Source organism: Rhinatrema bivittatum, chromosome 8 (assembly GCF_901001135.1).
Source record: "Rhinatrema bivittatum chromosome 8, aRhiBiv1.1, whole genome shotgun sequence".
NCBI lineage: Eukaryota > Metazoa > Chordata > Amphibia > Gymnophiona > Rhinatrematidae > Rhinatrema > Rhinatrema bivittatum.
In genome coordinates this window covers 213,562,347-213,584,668 of record NC_042622.1, presented here as the reverse complement: position 1 = coordinate 213,584,668, position 22,322 = coordinate 213,562,347, and the positions used below count along the sequence as shown (strand labels likewise).

The 22,322-nt window shown below is 47.1% G+C and overlaps 1 protein-coding gene across 1 annotated transcript; it reads right to left on the bottom strand.

Annotated features, from left to right (window-relative positions):
* Positions 1-384: 384 nt before the first annotated feature.
* On the bottom strand, positions 385-4,720 carry LOC115097887 (C-C motif chemokine 4-like). Its single transcript, XM_029614037.1, has 3 exons — positions 4,488-4,720; positions 3,752-3,866; positions 385-1,318 (listed from the first exon to the last, which is right to left on the bottom strand). Exons 1-3 carry the CDS (start codon positions 4,558-4,560, stop codon positions 1,231-1,233), a joined length of 276 nt encoding a protein of 91 aa, XP_029469897.1. The 5' UTR covers positions 4,561-4,720; the 3' UTR covers positions 385-1,230.
* Between the last annotated feature and the right edge of the window lie 17,602 nt (positions 4,721-22,322).

Sequence of the window (22,322 nt, the reverse complement as noted above, 5' to 3'; positions counted from 1 at the left end):
TCTAACCCTCTTGAGGGTAAGAGATGTCATGAAAGAGCTCCCTTGCCTTCCTGCTAAGATTGTAACTGGTTGCTCGCTTTGCCCAGTCTTTGAGGGCCTGCACATCCCTTCCCCCCCCCCCCCCCCAAATCCTAACGCCATCCCTGGCAGCGTAAGGAACCTGGAGACGTACTGTGCATGCGATCCCAGAAAGAGAAATGTGAGAAGGGGAAGGAAGCTGATGATGGCTCCACAAGGGGAAGATTCTGAGGTTATTTCAGCATTAAGGAAGTTACACAGAGATTTCTGGAAGAGAATATAGGATAGGGAGCAGATTTATGTTTCCCCGATCAGTAGACGTTCAAAAATATTTCACAATAAAAAAGAAAAAAGTATTTTTATGTTAAAAACAACGAAAACATTTATTCCACAGTACAAATTCTTCAAAAATGTGCCTGAAAAAAAATATACACATCTATAAATAATGGATCAAAATAGTGTAGACATTTTAATAGTGCATCTCCTAATAATAATAATAATAATAATTACAAAATGCCTTTAGATGGAAGGGTTACTCAGAAATATGTAACATCTGTAACATAGCAGGGGTCTGGGGTTTCAAATTTGGGCATGTGATTCATACTTTCATCCTTCTGAGGTAGATAAAGGTATCATAAATTAATAATAATTCTTACAGCCCAGGAGAGAAGGGAACATTGACATAAGGAGTCTCCAGACACTGCATTCCGTCAGTGGGTGAGGCCACGGTGGTGGCCACCAATAGAGCTGTGCACGGTGCTAGCCAAGGATCTCAGCATCACGTCCTCCTTGGCCTAGACAAGCAGAATCCTATTTTGGTTGCTTCCCCCCATGACAGGTCCCCCGCTGGTTTTAATCAGTCTGAGGGACAGGGATCCGACCAGCAAGTAGTGAGTGGAAGAAGCAGAGAGTCCGGGCAAGGAGCACCTTTGCATATTACTCTTTGATAGGCTGTTGATGAAACATGAAATATCCTGTTCAACAACAGCAAATATTATATAAATAATGGGAAAGAAATTGACCCACTTAGCAGAAAAAAATGAATGAGTGGTTATGCTGCAAAAAAAAAAAAAAAAAGTAGCCTTTTTACAGGGGGAAAAGCAATAAATAATGCTTTAGTGCAATTTGTTTATGCAGGAAGTGATGTCATGGCATTAGTTCCCACGCCGAACTCTGCGCAAGCTGAATTCCAACTTTCTTTCAGTGATTCCTTCATTGTGGTCCCAAGTCATTCACAGAGCCTTGAACCCAGATCTCCCCAGGATTGGCACAGACTTCACGACCTTTCTTGGTGATAAATCTGTGGGGGATAAAATAACAAAGTTATGACTAGGAGCTGTGGAACCAGGGCTAACAGGCCGAGGGACAAGAACCCCCCTGCATAGAACTCATTCGGCATAACAGGCGTAAATGTGTGTGCGTAAATTTACGCCCGTACTTCTGAAAATCAGCATTATGCAAGGAGGTCTGCCCTAATTTTTACAGCAGATTTGTCCTTGTGAGTCTGCTTTGAAAATTTAGGGTAAAGTAAGTGAGTACTTTTTTGCTCACTTTCTTTAGCCCTATGCACACGTTATAAAATTACCCTATGTGCGTACTGTTCAGGGGGTAATTTTCAAAAGGATATATGCACATGAACCCCAGTTTTATGCACCTAAATGGCTTTTTAAAAATGACCCAGGAGACTGTGTGTGTAAGAGCAAAAGCCATTTCATGCTTACTTTTATGCACACTGTAAAGAGGTATTGTGAGGTGGAACTGGAACAGATACATGATATACACACATACTCGATTTTCGAAAGTACACATGTAAATATACACACATAAAGTTACACCTGCTCCTCAGCAGGTGTAACTCTGTACGTGTATTCAGGGGTGGAGGCACTTGGTGGGGGGGGGGGGGAGTGAAAGAGGGGCAGAGAGGGCAGCTGCACCAAGGCCCCATGGTAGGGGAGGGATCTACTGCCAGAGCTGCCTCATATGCAGGTGCTCCTGCGGGGAAAAGGAGCAGGCAGGAAGATAAGCCCTGACCAAGTTCCCTCCCCTAGCGCCTCCTCTGTTCTTTCTCTCAGTCCACAATGGGAGGGGAGAGGAAGGGCCCTATTGAGCTGCTGCTGCTGCTGCCCCGCCTCCTGCAAGTGATTGGGTTTTGTGAGCACAATCAGCCAATCAGATGTGGGAGGTGGAAGGAGGAGCCTCTGCTAGGTAAGGGTTTTTTCCCACTGCCCAACATAGGTTTGCAGAAGGTGAGACCAAGGGGAAATCACTGGGTAGGAGCACTTGGTGGGGGTGGGGGAGAGAGTCGGGATGGGGGTGAGAGCAGAGAAAGATGGGAGTGCACTACGTGGAAGCACAGCACTGGGTAGGAGGAGAGAAGAGGTGAGGATGCGTGAGCACAGAGAAGAAGAAGTGGGGGGGGGGAGAGGGGTGAAAGCAGGAAGAAATGGATATGGAGAAGGGTAATAATACTTGGGGGTGGAAGAGAGAGGAGAGCACTAGGTAGAGAGGTGAGGGGGTTAAAGCACAGGGAGGAAGAAGAGTGAGAACTCTTGGGAGGAAAGACAGGAAAGCTCCAGAGGCAAAATTGGTGAAAGCACTGGACAGGGAGAGAGGTGTGAGAGTGTTAGATGGGGAGTGGGTGCTGAGAGCCCTGGATGGGGAAGGGGGAGTGTGGGGTGTGAGCACTTGGTTTGTTGGGGGAGGGGGGAGCGAGAGTTGTGTGCTTGCGTTGGGATAGAGGGCCAAAATGAAAACTTGCACCGGGACACAAGTAATCATATTCATCCACCGCTGCATGTTTGTCGGCACTGGTTCCATGCACATCTTCAATTTTCAAAGCGGATTTATGCGTATAGATCCACCTTGAAAAAGCAGGCTGAAGTCTGCAAGTAAAAATCACCCGCAGACTTTAGCCTATACAGCCTGTTGGGAAATTACCCTTCCCTTGTTTATTATGCCTTCACTACAGTCTATTCAGGATTCAACGGCACAACTTATCTTCTTCCATCAGTGCTTGTTACAGCCAAGTAACCCCTCTTCCAAGATCACTACATTGCCTCCCCATCTACTTCCTGTCCTGCAATGCAAACTACTTCTCCTCACCTACAAGAGCCTTCACTCTGCAGCTCTTCATTACCTCTCCTCCCTTACATTCCCTACACCCCTCTTTGTGTCCTCCGTCCAGTGGGAAAACCTCTCTTATATCTGTGCCCTCCTCCTGCGTCACCAGCTCCCAGTTCCACGCTTTTGGCCCTGCTGTGTCATATGCCTGGCTCCGCCTCCATGAGGCGGGGTGTCACAGCCTCTCTGGGGAGCATTCGGATCCCTGTTCTTATTGCTTTCCATATCAGTACTTAGCTAAGCAGGGTCAGACCTGGCTGGTAGCGGGATGATGGGGGACCACCAGAGAATGCCTGCCAGGGGAAACCAATGATCCATAGCCAAGCACTATAAACTTCCTGCACAAAAAGATGTCCCCTCTCTGGCCATATTCAAGTCCTGCCTAAAATCAGATTGCTTTTAAATCTTACACCCGACTTATCGATTTTAAACACGTTGACTAACATAAATTTACTAACACCCCCTTATCTGTCTTGTCTGTTTGTCTTGACTAAACTGTAAAGTCTACAGAGTGGGGGTCGTCTCTCATGTGTATCTGTACAGTGCTGTGTACATCTAGAAGTGCTCTAAAGATAAGGAATAGTAGTCACTCTGTAAAGGTGTATATACTTACATGACGCCTGGCTGGGGACACATGCTGTTGGTGTAGAAATAAGCCAAAATGTTGCCTCGTGGGATCCGCTTTGAAGTGTAACTGAAGCAGCAGGAGGTGGGGATGTGAGTTCCCACTGGAAGAGATTGAGAGGAGAGACCGTGAGGGATCGTAACTGTAACTCTGAGCCCCAAGGACACAGGTAAGTGAAGAAGATGGATCCCTTCCTACATTTTAGTAATAATGACCAACCTGGAGGATATTTACTGTCAGCTACCCCCCCTAGAGCCAACAGCTGAGAGCCCCTAGGCAAAGCCCAGGGAATTCTCCTCTGGGACATTAACAGAAAATGTGCCAGCCTAGAGATTATCATTGCTGTTACAAAGCTGCACAAGATATTTTAAGCTAAAGTACAGCAAACCAAATACTGTTACTTTAATTTAAAATCTCTTGCCTTCAGAGTCCAGCCAAATGACATAATGGAATTGTAATGCAGACAGAATGTTGTGGTAGCCAATGAGAATGCAGGATTCCTAGGCCAGCATTCTAGCCCAATGCCAAGAATTTTACAGCCATGCTATTCCTGGTTTGGCTTCTCGGATTGTAAAGAGCTCCTCAATGCATTTCTGCTAGGAGCAGCTTGAATGCCTCGGTATTTCCAGAGCGGCCGGGTTGGGCGAGTGGGAGAGAGACCTGTGTTCCTGTGCCCCCCCCCACGGGCACTGATAGCTTTCAGAAAGGAGCAACAGGGACTCACCTGGAGCAGAGGAAACCTCAGAGCATAAAACAGCGAGGAGAAGAGCGCAGAGAGCAGGCAGAAAGAGCTTCATGCTGCAGGAGGGGATGGTCTTCAGGAGTAAAAGTGAAGCCAGGACTTAAGTCTCCTCGTCCTCCTTCTCACTGTCTGATCTCCCATCCCTTCCCACCTCTATTTATCCCAGACCGAAGCTGGGAGAGAGGATGGGGAAAATCCAGGGAAAGGAGATGGAGTTTCCCAAAGCAGCAGAAGGCTGATGTCACGAGATAATTTTCCGCTGAGATAGGGAAAGTGCTGCACTGGAGGCAGAGGAGCCTGGCAGAAGCTCTCTCAATGAAAAGAATAGACAGACCCGGCTCTTGTGCAATCATGTTATTTCTCAACAGACTTACTTTCACTTTCCAGTGCTCGACAGGATGAAGAATTCCAGGGATCTGCTTCATGTAGAAAGCTGCATTTCCACTTTAGTGGTGCTCCCTTTAATGGAAGAGAAAAAACAATGAAGAAGAAGGGATGTTTTATGTCAGTGAGGTAGCAGAGCCCAGCAACTCTGGTGAGGGAGAGAGAGAGAGAGAGAAAGTGTGTGCAGAGCCCAGGGGCAGGGAGTATGTGTATGTAAAGGACTATTTAAGACTCGGTGAGTCCTAATAAACTAGAAGTTAGCAAGGCCAGTTAGCGCGCACAAAAAATAGTACAACTATGCACTACAAGGGCAATATTCAAAGCCTTTTCCTCAGGTAAAATAAATCTATTTTCCCCTCAGAAATCAGGGCTTTAAAATTTTCCCAACCCGACTGCAGGTGAACGTATGCACGTGGTTGGATAAGACCCGTAATTTTAGCCCCAGACACCCTCAAAGGAAAACTCTGTGCGTGGTGACCAGACAGTCGAGGCCTAGGAATCTGAATGCAGCCCACTTTTTCTGCCACAGGATATGGCTTCTCACTCCAGTGACTGACCCAGGGACTTGTGCAGACAGGAGGTACAGCGTGCTCCACACCTCTAACTCACTCTCAGGCCGATACAGTAAGGAGCGGTAGGAAGAGCTGCATTAGTGCCGGGCGCACCCGCGTTTGTAAGAAAGCAGACACGTGGAGTATTATAAAGTCACTTCAGGAGTCTGGATCGCTCGGGTGGGAATTTACAACACTCCACAGAGAAAGGGACTATGATTGTGCTTGCCTGCTGCATTCTTTACAAGATTGCAGGCAGTAATGTATTGGCACTGAATCCCACATTAATCCCCTCCTCCCGCTGGATCCCCACCAGAAATCAGACCAGCACCATGAAAGGGACGGAGGTCAGAGGCCGAGTCATAGTGGCTTATTTCTCTTTTAAGTGACCAAGACATCTCTGTTTTACTTGAGCCCTTACTCCATCTTAGCTAAGTCTCTGTTCCTTTCTGTATTTCCTTTCACAGTGTGCGGCTTTCCCAGCACACTGTGAAAGTATACCTGAAGCACACGGTGAAAGTATACCTGAAGCACACTGTGAAAGTATACCTGAAGCACACGGTGAAAGTATACCTGAAGCACACTGTGAAAGTATACCTGAAGCACACTGTGAAAGTATACCTGAAGCACACGGTGAAAGTATACCTGAAGCACACTGTGAAAGTATACCTGAAGCACACGGTGAAAGTACACCTGAAGCACACTGTGAAAGTATACCTGAAGCACACTGTGAAAGTACACCTGAAGCACACTGTGAAAGTATACCTGAAGCACACTGTGAAAGTACACCTGAAGCACACTGTGAAAGTATACCTGAAGCACACTGTGAAAGTATACCTGAAGCACACGGTGAAAGTATACCTGAAGCACACTGTGAAAGTATACCTGAAGCACACGGTGAAAGTATACCTGAAGCACACGGTGAAAGTATACCTGAAGGCGGCTCTGCTGCCGCCTTCAGGAATACTAACAGATGATGATAGGTAAGAACCTCTGACTTTAGCCAAAGAAATGCTTTGGAAGTGACACCATTGCCTTTAGCACAGGGTTTTCGTGTGACACTACATCTCATTAGGTTCGCCAACTTTACCATAGACCAGGACTGGACTTTTGAGGACCAGGGGGTGGGATGGGGGAATGCTACCCCCTCATTTGCTTAAATTTTAGATCCTGCCAGTGAACTGCCTAAACACTGTATCTATGTATCTGCACAACCACTGGGAGCTGAGGGCTGTGCTGTGCTGTCACAGCAAGGGAAAGGAGGCAGGGATACAGCACAGCTCTCCTCTGATAGGCTCTGACCTGCCTTTCTCTTCCTTTAATTAAGAGGCTGTGGGGAAAAGGAGGATCCACCTGCAAAACTGGACATCTAAGATTTTCAAAGGGTTATGCGCGTAACCCCAGAAAACCTACCCCAAACCCCCCCTGCACATGGCGAGCCTATCTTGCATAGGCTCGGCGGTGCGCACAAGCCCCGGGACACGCGTAAGTCCCGGGGCTTTCTTGGGGGGCGTGTCGGGGAGCGTGCCGCGGTGGTGCGTCATTCAGGGGCGGGGCTGCGGGCATGGTTCCGGCCCAGGGGCGTTTCGGGGGCATGGCCGAGGCCTCCGAAACAGCTCCTGTGCCGAGGAATCACGCGCCGGCCTGCTGGCCAGCGCGTGCGAGTTACACCTGGTTTAGATAGGGCTGGGGGGGGGGGGGGTTACGGAGGGGAAGGTGCAGGGGGCGTGGAAGGAAAGTTCCCTCCGAGGCCGCTCCGATTTCGGAGCGGCCTCGGAGGGAACGGAGGCAGGCTGCGCGGCTCGGCGCGCACAAGCTGCTGATTTTGGGCAGCCTTGTGCGCGCTGACCCTGGATTTTAAAGGATATGCACAGCTACTCGCGTATCTATTAAAATCCGGTGTACTTTTGTTTGTGCCTGGTGCGCGAACAAAAGTATGCGCGGACGTACTTTTATCAAATCTACCCCTTAGCGTTCGGTCGGTACTTCTGACTGGATACTGTACAGAATGCCTGAAAACCTGGCTGTCCAGTCCAAAGCTGAACAGTTGGCAACCCTACATCTCATAAGATCTGGCCCCTTTTACCAAGGAGCATAGGATCCGGTCCCCATATCCATAGGGGAACCTAGGGGCTCTAAGTGACCTCTCTTTCTTTCTTTCTTTCTTTCTTTCTTTCTTTCTTTATTTATTTATTTATTTATTTGCTTTTATATACCGGTGTTCGATTTTACATATCACATCGGTTTACATTTAAACAAAATTTGCAGGAACTTATGCATTACCTTTGTCAAATACATTAAACATTTAAATATGGAGATTGTCCTTAAGCTAGCACCCATTTTCCTGGGCTTTTCTGTTAGAAAGAAAGGTCAGTTATAACACAATTTATAACTGACCGAAAAATATAACTTTTGTTTACACAAGCAGTTAAAACTGTATTATTTACACTCCTTTAATGTTTTTTTCCCACCAAAGTTTCACAGATGACACCTGGTTTTAAAACATAGTTATACTACTCAGACTGTCTAAGGCAGAAGGTTGGACTTATCTCAGAGAATGTTCCATCCGAAAAGTTTGTAGAGAATTATCCTCCATGCGCTCTGTAGGACTAGCCCAGGTCACCATTAAAGGAGCTGTGTGTGCTACCTGAGTCAAGAAACATGAAGTTAAAGCAAAGCTAAATGGACACTGCCAAGCTACGTTGAAACTAAAACGGACATTGTTTTGCCCAGCTGAAATTAGCTGACACAGCTAGACACATACTGTTGGAAGCTTCTATGGCCTTGACAGACATTGTATCCAACCAAGAAGCACATTCTACTCAACAAGGCATCTCTGCCGGAAACCCCGTCCTCAGCACGTCAGATATACTGTGCGTTTGCCTGTTGAGAAGAAAACAATTCTTAATTCACCAATCCTAGACCAGTGAATCCTGGTATATTCAATCACATTGTCTGCTTTTGGATTATATGAATTTACGTGGAGGAGCCAGTAAGGCCGATGAAAGTCTTAAAAAGAGGCCAAAGACAAAGTAATGGCAGCCCATCTGAAGAATTCCCTTTGAGCTCTTGGCATGCTCTTTCTGGACCGTTATGACATATCTCTGGACTATATAGAAACATAGAAATGACGGCAGAAGAAGACCAAATGGCCCATCCAGTCTGCCCAGCAAGCTTCACACATTTTTTCTCTCATACTTATCTGTTTCTCTTAGCTCTTGGTTCTATTTCCCTTCCACCCCCACCTTTAATGTAGAGAGCAGTGATGGAGCTGCATCCAAGTGAAATATCTAGCTTGATTAGTTAGGGGTAGTAGCCGCCGCAATAAGCAAGCTACACCCATGCTTATTTGTTTTACCCAGACTATGTTATACAGCCCTTATTGGTTGTTTTTCTTCTCCCCTGTTGATGTGTTGATGTGAATTTGTCTCCTGACAGAATTATTGATGCTGCTGGACTGCCAGCATGTTAATGGCTCCAAGACCAGACCTTGGACAAACAGCCAGGACCACTGCAAGACATACGTAAAACTGGGCTAATTTAGGACCAGATCTACTATGTCTCTGGGGAAAAATGCTTAGTAAATGAGGCCCTTAGTCTTTTATGCTAGGTATTCAGATTGCAATGTATCTGTAAAGTGCAAGTTGAAATTAAGTTGACAAAAGGCGTTTTAAGACGTTTTGACGCAGGACTGTTTCGATATGCCAAACCTCAAATGGAAAGCAACATCTAATCTAATTTGCAACTATTGTGAGTTATTTCCTGCCACAATAAAACTCTAATGAACCAAGATAAGCATGAAAGGTTAGTTATCTGATGAGCTGGGTTGCAAATTGTGAGATGTAAGTATTTCAGAAACATCTGTGGGCCGGATTCCCCCCCCCCCCCCCAACCCCAGTTCTCTTCTTTCATGGAACCAACAGTCCCCAAGTCAGGTGTTTCAGTGGAGAAGTCACAAGGTGGTATTGCACCCAGTGGAAAGGCTGCAGCAATGAAGTGACCAGCTCCTGACTGAAGGGCATGCATGCAGTCGGAACTAAGAGAGATGGAGAGATGGCATCCTCTTGCCTCCAAAACTGTGATTGTCCTGCTCTTCCACCTCTGATCTGTGGTCCTCGGTCGTAGATGGAGTGGACGAGGTAGAATGGGAGTGGGGTGGATTCAGTGGATGAGAAAGCCAGTTCATAAGAATATACAAAGTGCAATGCTGGATCATCCTGAGGTCTGACAGAGGCCACAGCCAATCCAGGTCATTTGAAAGTCCCCAGAAGATCCATTCCCTGTTGCTCATTCCCAGGAAGTGGAGATCCCTGTCTCTGCCTTAATATACCTGTCATCCAGAAATCTTTTAAAATGAGCAAGATGGCCTCTGACTGAGACAGACGTGCAGGAAGTGGTCTCCGCTCCAATTTCTGATATTCCATTTCTTCAGCCTGTGCAGCGGAATAATGCCGCACACTACACAGAAGGCTAAAGTAAGGGAGATTTCAATTTCATCTCCCTTATCAGAGACATCTCAGCCGCAGATATTAACCTTCTTCGCGTCAAACACCTGGGATGGCGCCAGAGGAGAGGGCCGCTGCAGAAGCCGACTCAGAGCGGGAGTCGGCTCTGCTGGCTGGAGCAATATTTCTGAGCCCCGGCGCTCCACACACTCCCTCTCCACCTCAACACTTGATTTTACCAAAACCCAGAGTGGAAGAAGGTACGTCTGAAATTATTACAAGGGAACTATCCGATAAAAATGAGATTTCTTCTCAGACGAGGCCTAATCTCCCTTTAATATCCAGGGACTCTGGCAACTGCTTAGGAGCTACTTTTGAAGGGTTGAAGAAGAGCCTAGGTCTGTAGTGAGTTCAATTATTTCTTTGAAACCCGCAGAGATTACTTTAGATTCCATATGGGCAACTATTAAATCGTTGGAAACAGTAAATTTAGATTCACCGTTGGAAACGGTGAATTTAGAAGCATGGCAGCCAAAATTTGCACAAATGGATATTGTAAATGAGAAAAAGCTGGAAAGCATTGAAAATTCATTAAAATATCTAAATCTGAAAGATATAATAGAATCCACGTTGGAAACTGTAATCTCCACATGTTGTGAAGGGGGTGATTTCGTGTGCCCTTGGGCCTCAGCCCAACCCCAGACGGATCCAGGACCGAACCAAGGGTTGACGGCGTGTTCCACCATGGCTGACGGTCTTACCCTCTGCCAGGCCGGCAAGCTCCCATGGCCAACAACAGATGATGTTGGAATGTGAATGGTCCTTCGACCATTCCGAGCCCTTTCAGACCTGCTGCTTGGAACAGCATGGAGCAGCAGGCCTGGCCTGAGGTCAAGGGCAGACGGGCCTTGACACGAAGACATAACAGCAGACTCGATGCAACGGCATCACGGACGAAGACTTGACACCAAGATCGATGCAATGGCATCGCGGACAAAGACTTGACACCAATGCTGATGCAAAGACATCACGGACCAGTGGTCAATACGACGGCATCCCGGACCAGAGTCGATGCGACGACATCAGGAACAAGACATGATACCAAGAGTGATGCAACGGCATCCAAGACGAGACGAGGAACTGATGACGTCCAGATGAGACGTGAAGCTGGGCGGAAGGACATTGGCACTGTCTCTCAGGGCGCCCTACTCAGCCCACCCACGGGACTGAGTTGCGGACCACCCTGTCCCACTGCGCGCCCTACACAGCCCGAGGAGGCTGGTCACGGACCACGCTGGGAGCGGGACAAGCACAGGGAAGGATCCAATCGAAGCAGAACTCCAATGACGGAGCCGATGTCGTCCGAAGCTCCACCAACGGCTGGCAGGACATGACGGCTCAGGAGCACAGAACACCAGTCCACCTGTAGGCTAGTCCACGCTCGGGCAAGACATCATCCGAAGGACCCCCGGCCTAACAGGTACCAGAAGGCTCAAGAGCGCTGAAGACGAAGACACAGGAGCAGGACATCAAGGAACCTGGAACATCAGGGAGCAGAAGACCAAGACGAGACACCAGGACACCTGGACGGGGACCTCAGGCACAAACATGATTTGGCATGATGAGACGAAACAAGAACTCCATGGAGAAGACAAAGAAGACCTGATGGAGCTCTGGCAGGCAGGAGTCTCCAGAGTGAAGCAATTCCGATGCCAGGCCAAAACATACTGACGGAGCAGCCCTTTATAGGGCTGAAGCAGGAAGTCCACTCCCTAGGTGGGGCCAGCACACTTCCTGTGCCTGGCCCTTTAAATCTTGCAGAGAGGCGCGCGCCGGCGCCTAAGGAAGCAGGAAGCAGGGCTGTGCAGGACCGTGGACAGCGGCCTGCACAGCATCATCGCGTACAAACGCAGAGCTGGGCCTGAGGAGCAGGCCCGAAGACAGCAGCGGCTCCAGCCGCTGCAGGAAACCCCGGGGACGGCTCCAGCTGCTACTCCAGCCCGGGAGTGCGGCCTCCAGGCCGCAAAGGTGACGAGGACGTCAGGGGCGGCTCCAGCTGTGAAGTGGAAGCCGAACAAGTCCACGGCTCCGACAGCAGTGAAGGGCGGTTTGATGGGCGGCCTCCGGGCCACAGGAAGCAAACCAAGTCCGCGGCTCTGGCCGCAAGGGCAGGCCCAACGGCGGCGTCCTGCCGCGGGGATCAGAAAACAGCATGGGGTGAGTGAGCCTGCTCGCGGGGAGACTCGTGGGCAGTGGATTCATAACACCACAAGCTCAACATTGTATGTTTCCTTCTCATTTTCATCGGGACTGTGATGCAGTCCTTACGGTTTATTCATGCGACATCGTTTGGTAACTTTCCATGGAGAAAAGATTTGGATGTGCCCTGACTTGGCTAGAACTACTCAAGAAAGGAGGAAAAAATTCTTGGAATGAAACCAGAGGTGGAAACTATAGGGGGTAAATTCCTCCTTAAATTTCCCTGTAAATGTGAGATCCTGTGTTCAAATCATAAGTATGTCTTTTTTGAAGTTTCTCAACTTCGTGATTTCCTGGACTCACATACCCCAGAGACCACAGCAATGGGCTAGGACAGGGGTCGGGAACCCATGGCTCGCGAGCCAGATATGGCTCTTTTGAGGGCTGCATCTGGCTCGCAGACACGTGTCGCCATACTTCGCGGTTCCCCGCTGACCCAGCTGCTCCCCGGTCCTCCGCCGCCCGGGCTTAAAATGCTGTCAGCCCGGGCGGAACGCGGCAGGACAGCTGGAGTCAGCGGCACCGGCATGCTCTCTTCTCCTCCCCCCCGCGGCCCGGAAGAGGAAGTGGAGAGCATCGGGTGCCTGCGCGGGAAGAAGAGACCACACTAGCGTGGTCTCTTCTTCCGCGCAGGCACCCGATGCTCACCACTTCCTCTTCCGGGCCGCGGGGGGGAGGAGAAGAGAGCACGCCGACTGGAGTCATCCGGGTGCCTGCGCGGGAGTCATCGGGTGTCAGCCGGGTGCCAGCGCTGGAGTCATCGGGTGCCTGCGCGGGTCTTCCCGCGCAGGCACCCGATGCTCTCCACTTCCTCTTCCGGGCCGCGGGAAGAAGAGAGCACGCCGGTGCTCTCTTGTCATTGAGAGCCAGTGTGAGAGAGAGCGCTGGTATGTGACTGAGAGAGGAGAAAGTTCCAAGCAAACCACCCCACCTCCTGCTAATTCAGAACAATCTCAGGACACCTGGATATCAAACGTTCCCAGGTATGCAGAGCAAAAAAATTTTTGTATCCTTATTATTTTTCATTACTGGATCTTTGTGTCTGCTATTTTGAAATATTTTGTTGGTATCTGGAAATGTTTTATATGAGTTTTTAATTATTGGATATTCCACTCATCAGCTGTTTCGAAATATGTTCTTTTTGTTAGTACAGTTTTACTGCTGATGATTTTATATTTCTTGATTTGTTTTATAAGGATGTGTGATGTTTCTTTTTTCCTTTGTTACACTGCATACAGAGACTCTGGCTTGTTGCAGTTTCCAATTCAGTTTTTGTCTGCATGCTTCTTGTTATGCGTTTTGGTCTCTTTATTCTATGTTAGGTGAGGGACAGCACGTGATTCAGGTGAGGTTTTCTGCTGGCGTGTAGTTTCTGTGTAGGACTCTATAGCAGCCTGACTTGGTCCGTTTTCCTAATAGGAGATGTATTGGTGTCTTAAGGCCTGGTGTAATATTTTCAGAGACTTATTGTACTTTAAAAGTGTGATCTTACATAAAATGCACACATTTACTTGTATTTAGTTTTAAACATATTGTATGGCTCTCATGGAATTACATTTTAAAATATGTGGCGTTTATGGCTCTCTCAGCCAAAAAGGTTCCTGACCCCTGGGCTAGGAGGTTATAAATGTTAAGCAGATGTTGCCTCTTTATTACAATTTGTATAGGATCCCTGTGTTCCTTTTTCTTTTTTTTTTTGCAGCTTATTGTATCTACTCTCCCCATATTTCCTGATGGTACAGATAAAGAGTTATGCTAATTATAAATAATTCTTTATGAAATGTATGATTTCTTAGTGTATTCTAAAAATATTTGTTGTATTTTGGAAAATGCATAAATAAAAAATTTAAAAAAAAAAAAAACTTTTAAAAACCCACCTAAGCTATTAACTTTAACCATATCCTCTGACAATGAATTTCACAGCTTAATTATGCATTGACTGAACAAGGAATGGTTGTATACTCCCACTGGGGCTGCATCATATACGTGACAGTTCTGTTATTTACCCAGTATTTGAACATCCCACATGTACAGCTTTGGTTGCAGGTACTGTGTGCTAAATCCTTTCAGAAAGTAATTTTCAAAGAGACTTCTCCGAGTAAAGCAGTGTTTTATGCGCCAAAATGGCTTTTTACAAAATTGGCTGTCTGATAGGCAGGTAAATTTGCATGCATACGTTATATTCACACGTAGGTTTACCAGGACTGACCAAAGGCATTCCCAGTGGTAGGGACGGGGAGGGGTTTGGAATTATACACATAAAATTGGATTTTAAAAAGTACCGTATGTGCAAAAGGTCTGCTCACATTTAGCAGGTGTAAACCTATGCGCGAGTAGATTTGATGGAATAATTTTCAAAATGGACTTTTTTGCATAAGTCTGTTTTGAAAATTGAAACATAGAAATAGAGAACATGACAGCAGAAAAAGAACATAGGGCCCATCCTCATCTCCTCCTCAGTTTTATAGTCTCTTCCTATCCCTCAGAGATCCTCTGTGTTTGTCCCATGTTTTCATGAATTCTAATATGTTCCTTGTCTCCACCATTGCTGTTATGGGAGTGGATCCTTGGGCCGACGAGGGTGGAACCACCAGTGGGGAGGAGCTCCACAGGTGCCCGCCGTTGGCAGGCGAGGCTGGAAAGACCTGAGACCCCGCTGGCTTCACCAATACCAGCCCTCGTTCCCCTCAGGTTGAGCCCTTGGGTACCGGGGCCGGCTGGACCTACGTGAGATCTCAGGCAGGTGGTGAATCTCGTAGTCAGGCAGGCAAAGGTCTTGGCAGGCGGCGAATCTCGTAGTCAGGCAGGCAAGGGTCCGAAGCAGGCAGAAAACAGGAACTGAAAAATAGGCATTCGGAGAGTCCAAGGACCAACAGGAACCAGGAGTAGCCAAGGCAAGGCCTGCTCCTCAGCTGGAGGCCTGGGAGGAGGAGTCCTGGCCCCTCCCGCAGTGACCCCTGAAAAGGAGTCACGTGGCACGCACTCGCACCTGGGAGACCAGGGGTCAGGAGAAAGGCCTGAGCAAGGCCCGACAGCGTGCTGCCCTGCACACGGCGTCTGCATGGCAGCCCCGAGAGGGAGGCCGAGGCGGAGCGCGTTGACTATGGCTCCCGGCCGCGGCAAGACTTCTGGGGCTGAGGAGGCGGAGCCAGCCACCCGGGTAGGAGAGGGAGACCGGTTGCGGGTCTCCGCGGCCGGCTCTTGCAACACCTCCATGCAGCCACCACGCTTTCTGTAAAGAAATATTTCCTTAGATTTCTCACTCCCATGGCAGTGGCTCCAGAACAGCGCTCCTTTCTTTGGCAGTATTGGCTCTGGAGCAGCACGCATCTGGACCTCATGCTGGCAGGATTTTACTGCCCCCCAAAAAATCTTGGCGCTCTAGGCAACTGCCTAGTTTGCCTGATGGAAGCACCGGCCCTACTTAATAATATGGGTAGTTGGCTCCCTTATGTGGGAAAGGTGCACACAGTGAGCTCCTCTGATATAAATATTCTGGAAGATTTTTGTTTCTCTCACAGGACAGCGTGCTCTTAGCTGTTCCCTGTTCGGATTATGTTGAAGGGGAAAGGCCTCTGAGATTCTCAAAATGAGTCCTGGGTTACGCATGCAGACAGAGGGCTTTTTTTTTTTTTTTTTTGGAAGATCATTTTAAAGACCTTTTTATGTTGCCGAGCTGAGAATTGTTTCAGCATCCTGAACTCATGGATTTTTCTACATTTGGTAAAGAGATTTTCCATTTTTTTGAGTTCCCACTTAGTAGGGGCTTAGCTTTAGTTTTTGACAACTTCAAGGGCGAGGTTTCTTCCTTGTGAAGGGATCTGGGGGATCACCAGCATCCAAAGGGGGGGATGACTTTCAGCCATCCAGAGGAGGAGAGGGAGAGGAGAAAGGAGTCATCGGGAACCCCATTAGGGCTCACTTATGTCTACTGAAGTTTATGGGAGAAGAGAAGTGGTAAAACTATCAATCTGGAACTTTGCAAAGAATGTGAGTTTACAAAGGAGTACTTCATGGAGAGGTAGGAGATGGGAGTTTTTATTTAATTTGTACTAAAATATTCTGTTCACCATCTACATGGGAAGGAAGCTTAACACTGATTTTAATCCATTAGGAAGGAAAAAGAAAACTACCTTTATAAATTTGGACAATTGGCTTTTGCATCTACTGATAACTTAAAGTATTAAAGAGGTCACAAATGTATTCCAAAACTTTGAATGCAACATCTCTAAATGAAGATACATTTCATCATTGCACAACAGTATTCCGCCAGATAAGTATAGGATTACGCTTATCTGGATAACTTAGGCAGCTAGATAGTGGCTAAATATCAGGCCCGTAAATTTTTTTTATACTTTATAATGTCTTTGCCTGTTCTCTCTCCCCTATACATATCCAGACGGATTGTGTAATTCTCTTATATCATTTTCAGTACATGCACACCAGTAGAGTCACAAGAGATGAAGCTGGTTTCGCCGGCGAAACAGATCTGTGACAAGCCAGAGACTCTCGCTTAGACCTAAATTCTTGTGCAGGGAAATTCCCTTCTACATCCCGTTGTTCCTTCCTCCTAATAAAGGAGAAGGGAAACCACAGACAACACCACGAGCCAAGTCTTCTCGGGTGCACAGCCAAGCTCTCAACTACGCAATGCAAAACAAATCAAGGGCGCCTGCCTTCTTAGCCAGAGAGATGACAATCAGTATGTACTGATTATTGTTAATGTAGCAAGGCCACTCTGCTTCTTCTGCGACCAAGCAGACTCTTTAAGCCGGTCCCATTTAAGAAGGTGATTTTTATCCACTCGGGAGCGTATGCAGGCCCACGGGTACTCTATACCTGGGTAAAATTGTTTGCAGCTAGCCCTTCCCATGAGGATGAATACTTCCCTTCTGTCTCATTCTGCATTTGTCCACCTTCCATCCCAGCCACCATGTAGAGGCTGGGGGTACACGGCGTCTGCAGTCCACCATTTGTGCCTGAAAGCGGACGCCTGGAAATTTATGCTAGGGTTTTATAAACTATGTGATGGGTGCCACACAGTTTATAAAATACCTCATATTTCTGCCCCAAAAGTAGGCACAGAGGTTGCACTTTTGTAATACAGGTACACAGATAGTTTTTCTGCCCGTTTTTTAAACAATACATGCATATATTTTAGATGTGAAACAATTTTAACCATTCCTGCAGAGCACAGAATTAAGGGCCAGCGTGTAGGGGTGGGGGGGGGCGGGGTTACGCGTGCCGGGCCTATTTTAAAAAGGCCCGGCGACGGGCGTAAAGCCCCGGGACGCGTGTAAGTCCCGGGGCTTTACTAATGAGGCGGTCTGGGGGCAGGACAGGGTGGGGGCGGGGCCAGAGGCCTCCCACACAGCGGCCATTGCTGCTGTGTTGGAGGATCGTGTGCTGGCAGGCTGCCGGCAGGCGCAAAAGGTAAGACAAAGGTCAGGGGGGGGTTAGAGTAGGGCTGGGGGGGAAAGGTTAGGGGAAGGGGTGAGAAGGTCCGGCTAGGGGGAAGGGAAGTTCCCTCACAGGCTGCTCCGATTTCGGCCTGGGAGGGAACGGGGGAAGGCAGCACGGCTCGGCGCACACAAGATGCACAATTGTGCACCCCCTTGTGCGTGCCGACCCCTGATTTTATAACTTGCGTGCACAAGTTATAAAATTACGTATCCATGTGTGCGCGCTGGGTAGCGCGCATGTCTTAAAATTAACCCCTAAATGCAGAAGTGGGTATATTTTAAGGTATATGTGTACACCATTCAGAATATATATAGTTGTGCACATACTTGGAATCAACAGTTTGCCGATACATACACCAGTTCACCTATACCTTCCAGCACTTCACCCTAAACCTCCACCAGTTCACCCACATCTCTCAAACAAAAAACTGCAGACAAGACACATTAGATTTCAATTGCGCGAGCCTCTAGACCGCTCCTTAATTTCCCCATTACATTTTACACGCAGTACTGCAAGTCCATGGATATGCGCAAGGTTTATAAATTAGCATATGCACGCGTACATGCTCCTTATGCGTGTATATGCTATTTTTCATGCGTGCAGTCGCCGTGCGACTCTTTGAAAATTCCCTCCAAAAAGATCAAGAGGCAGCAGGTAGCAACAGATCTTGCAGCCCAGTGTCAGCCTTCAGCTCCTTTATCATTTGCCCCATACAAATCAAAACGATATGGCTTTTATTGTTAAGGTACCGGGGGCAATATTCAAACTGCCCGCACTGGGACAAATGCGGCTTGAACTTTCTATCTGCGGGCTTTGCAACCAGCTCGCAAAGGGAACATTCGCATGCAATTTAGCTTTATTAATGTATTTAAGAACATAAGAACATGCCATACTGGGTCAGTCCAAGAGTCCATCAAGCCCAGCATCCTGTTTCCAACAGTGGCCAATCCAATCCAGGCCGTAAGAACCTGGCAAGTACCCGAAAACTAAGTCTATTCCATGTTACCATTGCTAATGGCAGTGGCTATTCTCTAAGTGAACTTAATTAATAGCAGGTAATGGACTTCTTCTCCAAGAACTTATCCAATCCTTTTTTAAACACAGCTATACTAACTGCACTAACCACATCCTCTGGCAACAAATTCCAGAGTTTAATTGTGTGTTGAGTAAAAAAGAACTTTCTCCGATTAGTTTTAAATGTGCCCCATGCTAACTTCATGGAGTGCCCCCTAGTCTTTCTATTATCCGAAAGAGTAAATAACCGATTCACATTTTCCCGTTCTAGACCTCTCATGATTTTAAACACCTCTATCATATCCCCCCCTCAGCCGTCTCTTGTATTTATTGGTTCCAACTTGATTACTCGCCATCCCCAAAGCATCACAGCAGATTACAATAAAATTGTGACACAAATATAGCAAAGTAAAACATAGCAAAAATAAATCATTAATTTGAAATTTGCCGCCGGCACAAGTTATGAGCGGTCACTTGCATCTGCTTTTTCTGCAGGTACAATTTTTGCTGGAAAAGCATGCCCGAAGATTTGGAAACAGAATCTGCTCACGGACTTTTGCTCCCCAACCTTAACATGTCCCTGGGAAGGACTCTTCTGAATGCGGCTAAACGTGCAAAGCGCAAACTTTTAGTCGCCTCAAGGGAAGGCAAATTTCAGACAACCGAGCAGCTTTTTACCCACGTAAATCTCTTTGCAAACTCGCCTCACTGTGAAGACTTCTGTCATTGCCAGGAAGGGCTGTGGTTTGCAGCAGTTGTTTGCTCTGCCGGCAATGGAAGCTTTGAGGTTGGAGAACAAACATCTCCAACCTGCCAGCTTCTTTGTGTCTACAGACATTCAACCACATGAAAAGGTGGCAGAGTTTCAGAGGCAAACTTGGCTTTCGTTCGTCAGAAGCTCTTATCAGTAAAAAGAGAAACTGCCAGAGATAACTAGATGGGCTCCACATATTGCCTCCTGGTTATTTCTTCCACCAGGGTCCCTGGCAGCCGTAACGTGGAACCTGGAGAAGGAAAGTCTTCAGCCCCAGGCATTACCCCTCCCCACCACCCTCACTGCGTGTGTCGCTAAAACTATCTTTCCTCAGGTCAATAGAAATACTGACATTTTATGTTTCCATTTTGACACTTCTATCTCTGTCTGATTTACCCCCCAATCACAGCCCTTTGTCAGAGTCCATCGTGGAGACTGGGAGAGTAATCAGATAGGGGGAGGAGGAAAAGGCGATTGGACAGGTTGCGTGTGTTGACCATTGCTGGAATCGCTAGGCTGGTGACCTAGTGGCAATCATCTTGGCTCGGGCACTGCTGGTTTGTAAAAATAAAGCTGCGACCTTGTTGATTCCAATTTGGTTGTGCTATATTTATTGTGTGGTTAATTTGTGAAGGGCGAGGGGGGAGGGACGAGATGGTCCTGGCTGCCCACATTAAGCATTTTCTAGCCTAGTTAGCAGCATAACTCTAGTTCAGTTATTTGTCTATCCTAAGGTTAACTGGTTAACCTTAATCAGCTAATTTTAAGCTAACTGAGTACATTCTGCAGCCACCTTCAGTAGCCAGAGAGCAGCCGAATTCTGGCTTCCTGGAGCTTTAGCACTGTTCCCATGCAGGTGAGGATTTATTGGGCAACCTTGTGCCTAGGGAAGACAATTTTGAAATGGTTTTACTTTGTGTGAACATGGATTTACCCACATAAAAATCATTTAAAAAATTCCCCCATCTCCCACCCCGTCAGTGCAGAGTTTTACAACACGTGCAGCTTTAATCATGGGGAAAAGGGGGTGGTTAGGCCACTGTGGCAGCTCTTTGAGGATTCTGTCCTGATTAACAAAGGCGGAGGAGTAGGGGGGTGCCACAAGCCTTGGGAATTGTTGTGCTCGAGGGATAGTAAGACCATGGTGCTCCTTCCATCTCACTGTGGATTCCAGTTATGTTCTTACGTTCTCATAACTGGTAATTTTTTGCGTTGCCTGTACAGGCTCACATAGCATTGGATTGGAACCTTGGTGTGTTGTCCATTTATCACAGATTTCACAGTCTAGTGTAGGTATATTATATATACTATAGCAGCCTATTGCTATTGCATGTTTGTTAATTACTGTCGGGCCGATGCAGTAAAGTGCGCTCAGGCTGAGCGCACTGTTAGCCCCCGTTTGGCCGCACGTTTTCCATGCACTATTTTTACCCCTTATACAGTAAGGGGTAATAGCTTGTGGAAAACGCACAGCCAACCCCACCGAAACTAATAGCGCCCGCAACATGCAAATGCATGTTGATGGGCCTATTAGTCATTCCCGCGTGATACAGAAAGTAAAATGTGCAGCAAAGCCGCACATTTTACTTTCAGAAATTAACGCCTGCCAAAGGCAGGCGTTAATTTCAGCTGGCACCAGGAAAGTGTACAGAAAAGCAGAAAAAACTGCTTTTCTGTACACCCTCCGACTTAATATCATAGCGATATTAAGTCGGAGGCCCCAAAAATAAAAAAAAATCAAAAATTAAAAAAAAAAAAAAAAATCTGCCCACGGCCGCAGGTTGGAAAACAGATGCTCAATTTTTCCGGCATCCATTTTCCAAACCCATGGCTGTCAGCGGGTTCGAGAACCGACGCCAATAAAATTGAGCATCGGCTGTCAAACCCACTGACAGCCGCCGCTTCTGTCAAAAAGGAGGCGCTAGGAACACGCTAGTGTCTCTAACACATCTTTTTACTGCGGGCCCTAATTTGTATATGGGCCGAAACTGAATCACCGGCTCTCCCGCAACCTTTACTGTATCGGCCTGTGTGTGAGTTGCACGCTGAAAGTGATTTTACACACAGGTAGAAAAAAATGTTGTGAGAAAATAATTGTAAATATATTTTATTTAGCAAATGTTTGGTAATGTGTAATTATATTACTCAAGAGCCACCGTATATGATTTTGTTACTGGAATATCTGATTGAGATGAGTTCTTCAGCTGGAAGAGCGTGTAAGAGGTAAACGATGATGATGACGCCTGTTTGGGAAAGAGGTGGAATTACAGAGGTTCCCGGAAGCCTATTTCCAGGATCCCAAAACGATAAGGTCATTGATCTGAGGAAGCCCTAGAAAAGTGACTTTATTATTATTAGTTTCTCCTGGGAGGGGGGGTTAAAGTATGTAAATCCCCCAGGGAGGTACAGTGGATAAGAAATGGAGTGTTTGCCGCTGACAATGTTTATCCTAAGAAAGTCTTTTCTTTGCAATCGCCATTCGCGGCGGCATGCGCTATTTCCTTCATGCATCGCCAGTGGGGCTCTGAAGTTTAGCTTATTTATTTATTTATTTATTTGAAATTTTTGTATACCGACATTCGTTAAGCAAACATCACATCGGTTTCCATGTAACATAAAACTGGCCAACAGGGCTTTACAATGAAACTGATAAGGGAACTGGGAGGTGGTAAGAGAGGGGAAACAAAATGGGAAATACTGTACAAATATATAAGCATAATAACATGATTAGATATAAGCAATAAAAATTATATACAAGTAAATTGTTTACAATGAAAAAGTTCTGGGTTTGGGGGGAGAGGAGCTTGCCCCCCCCCCCCCCCCACGACGTCTCCCCTCCTAGGATGGACAAAGGCAGTGGGAGATACACAAGTACATCATTTTCCCCACAGAATACTCTTCTGCCCTGCAATTTCTCCGCACCCCCTTTGGTCTCGCCTCCTTCCTG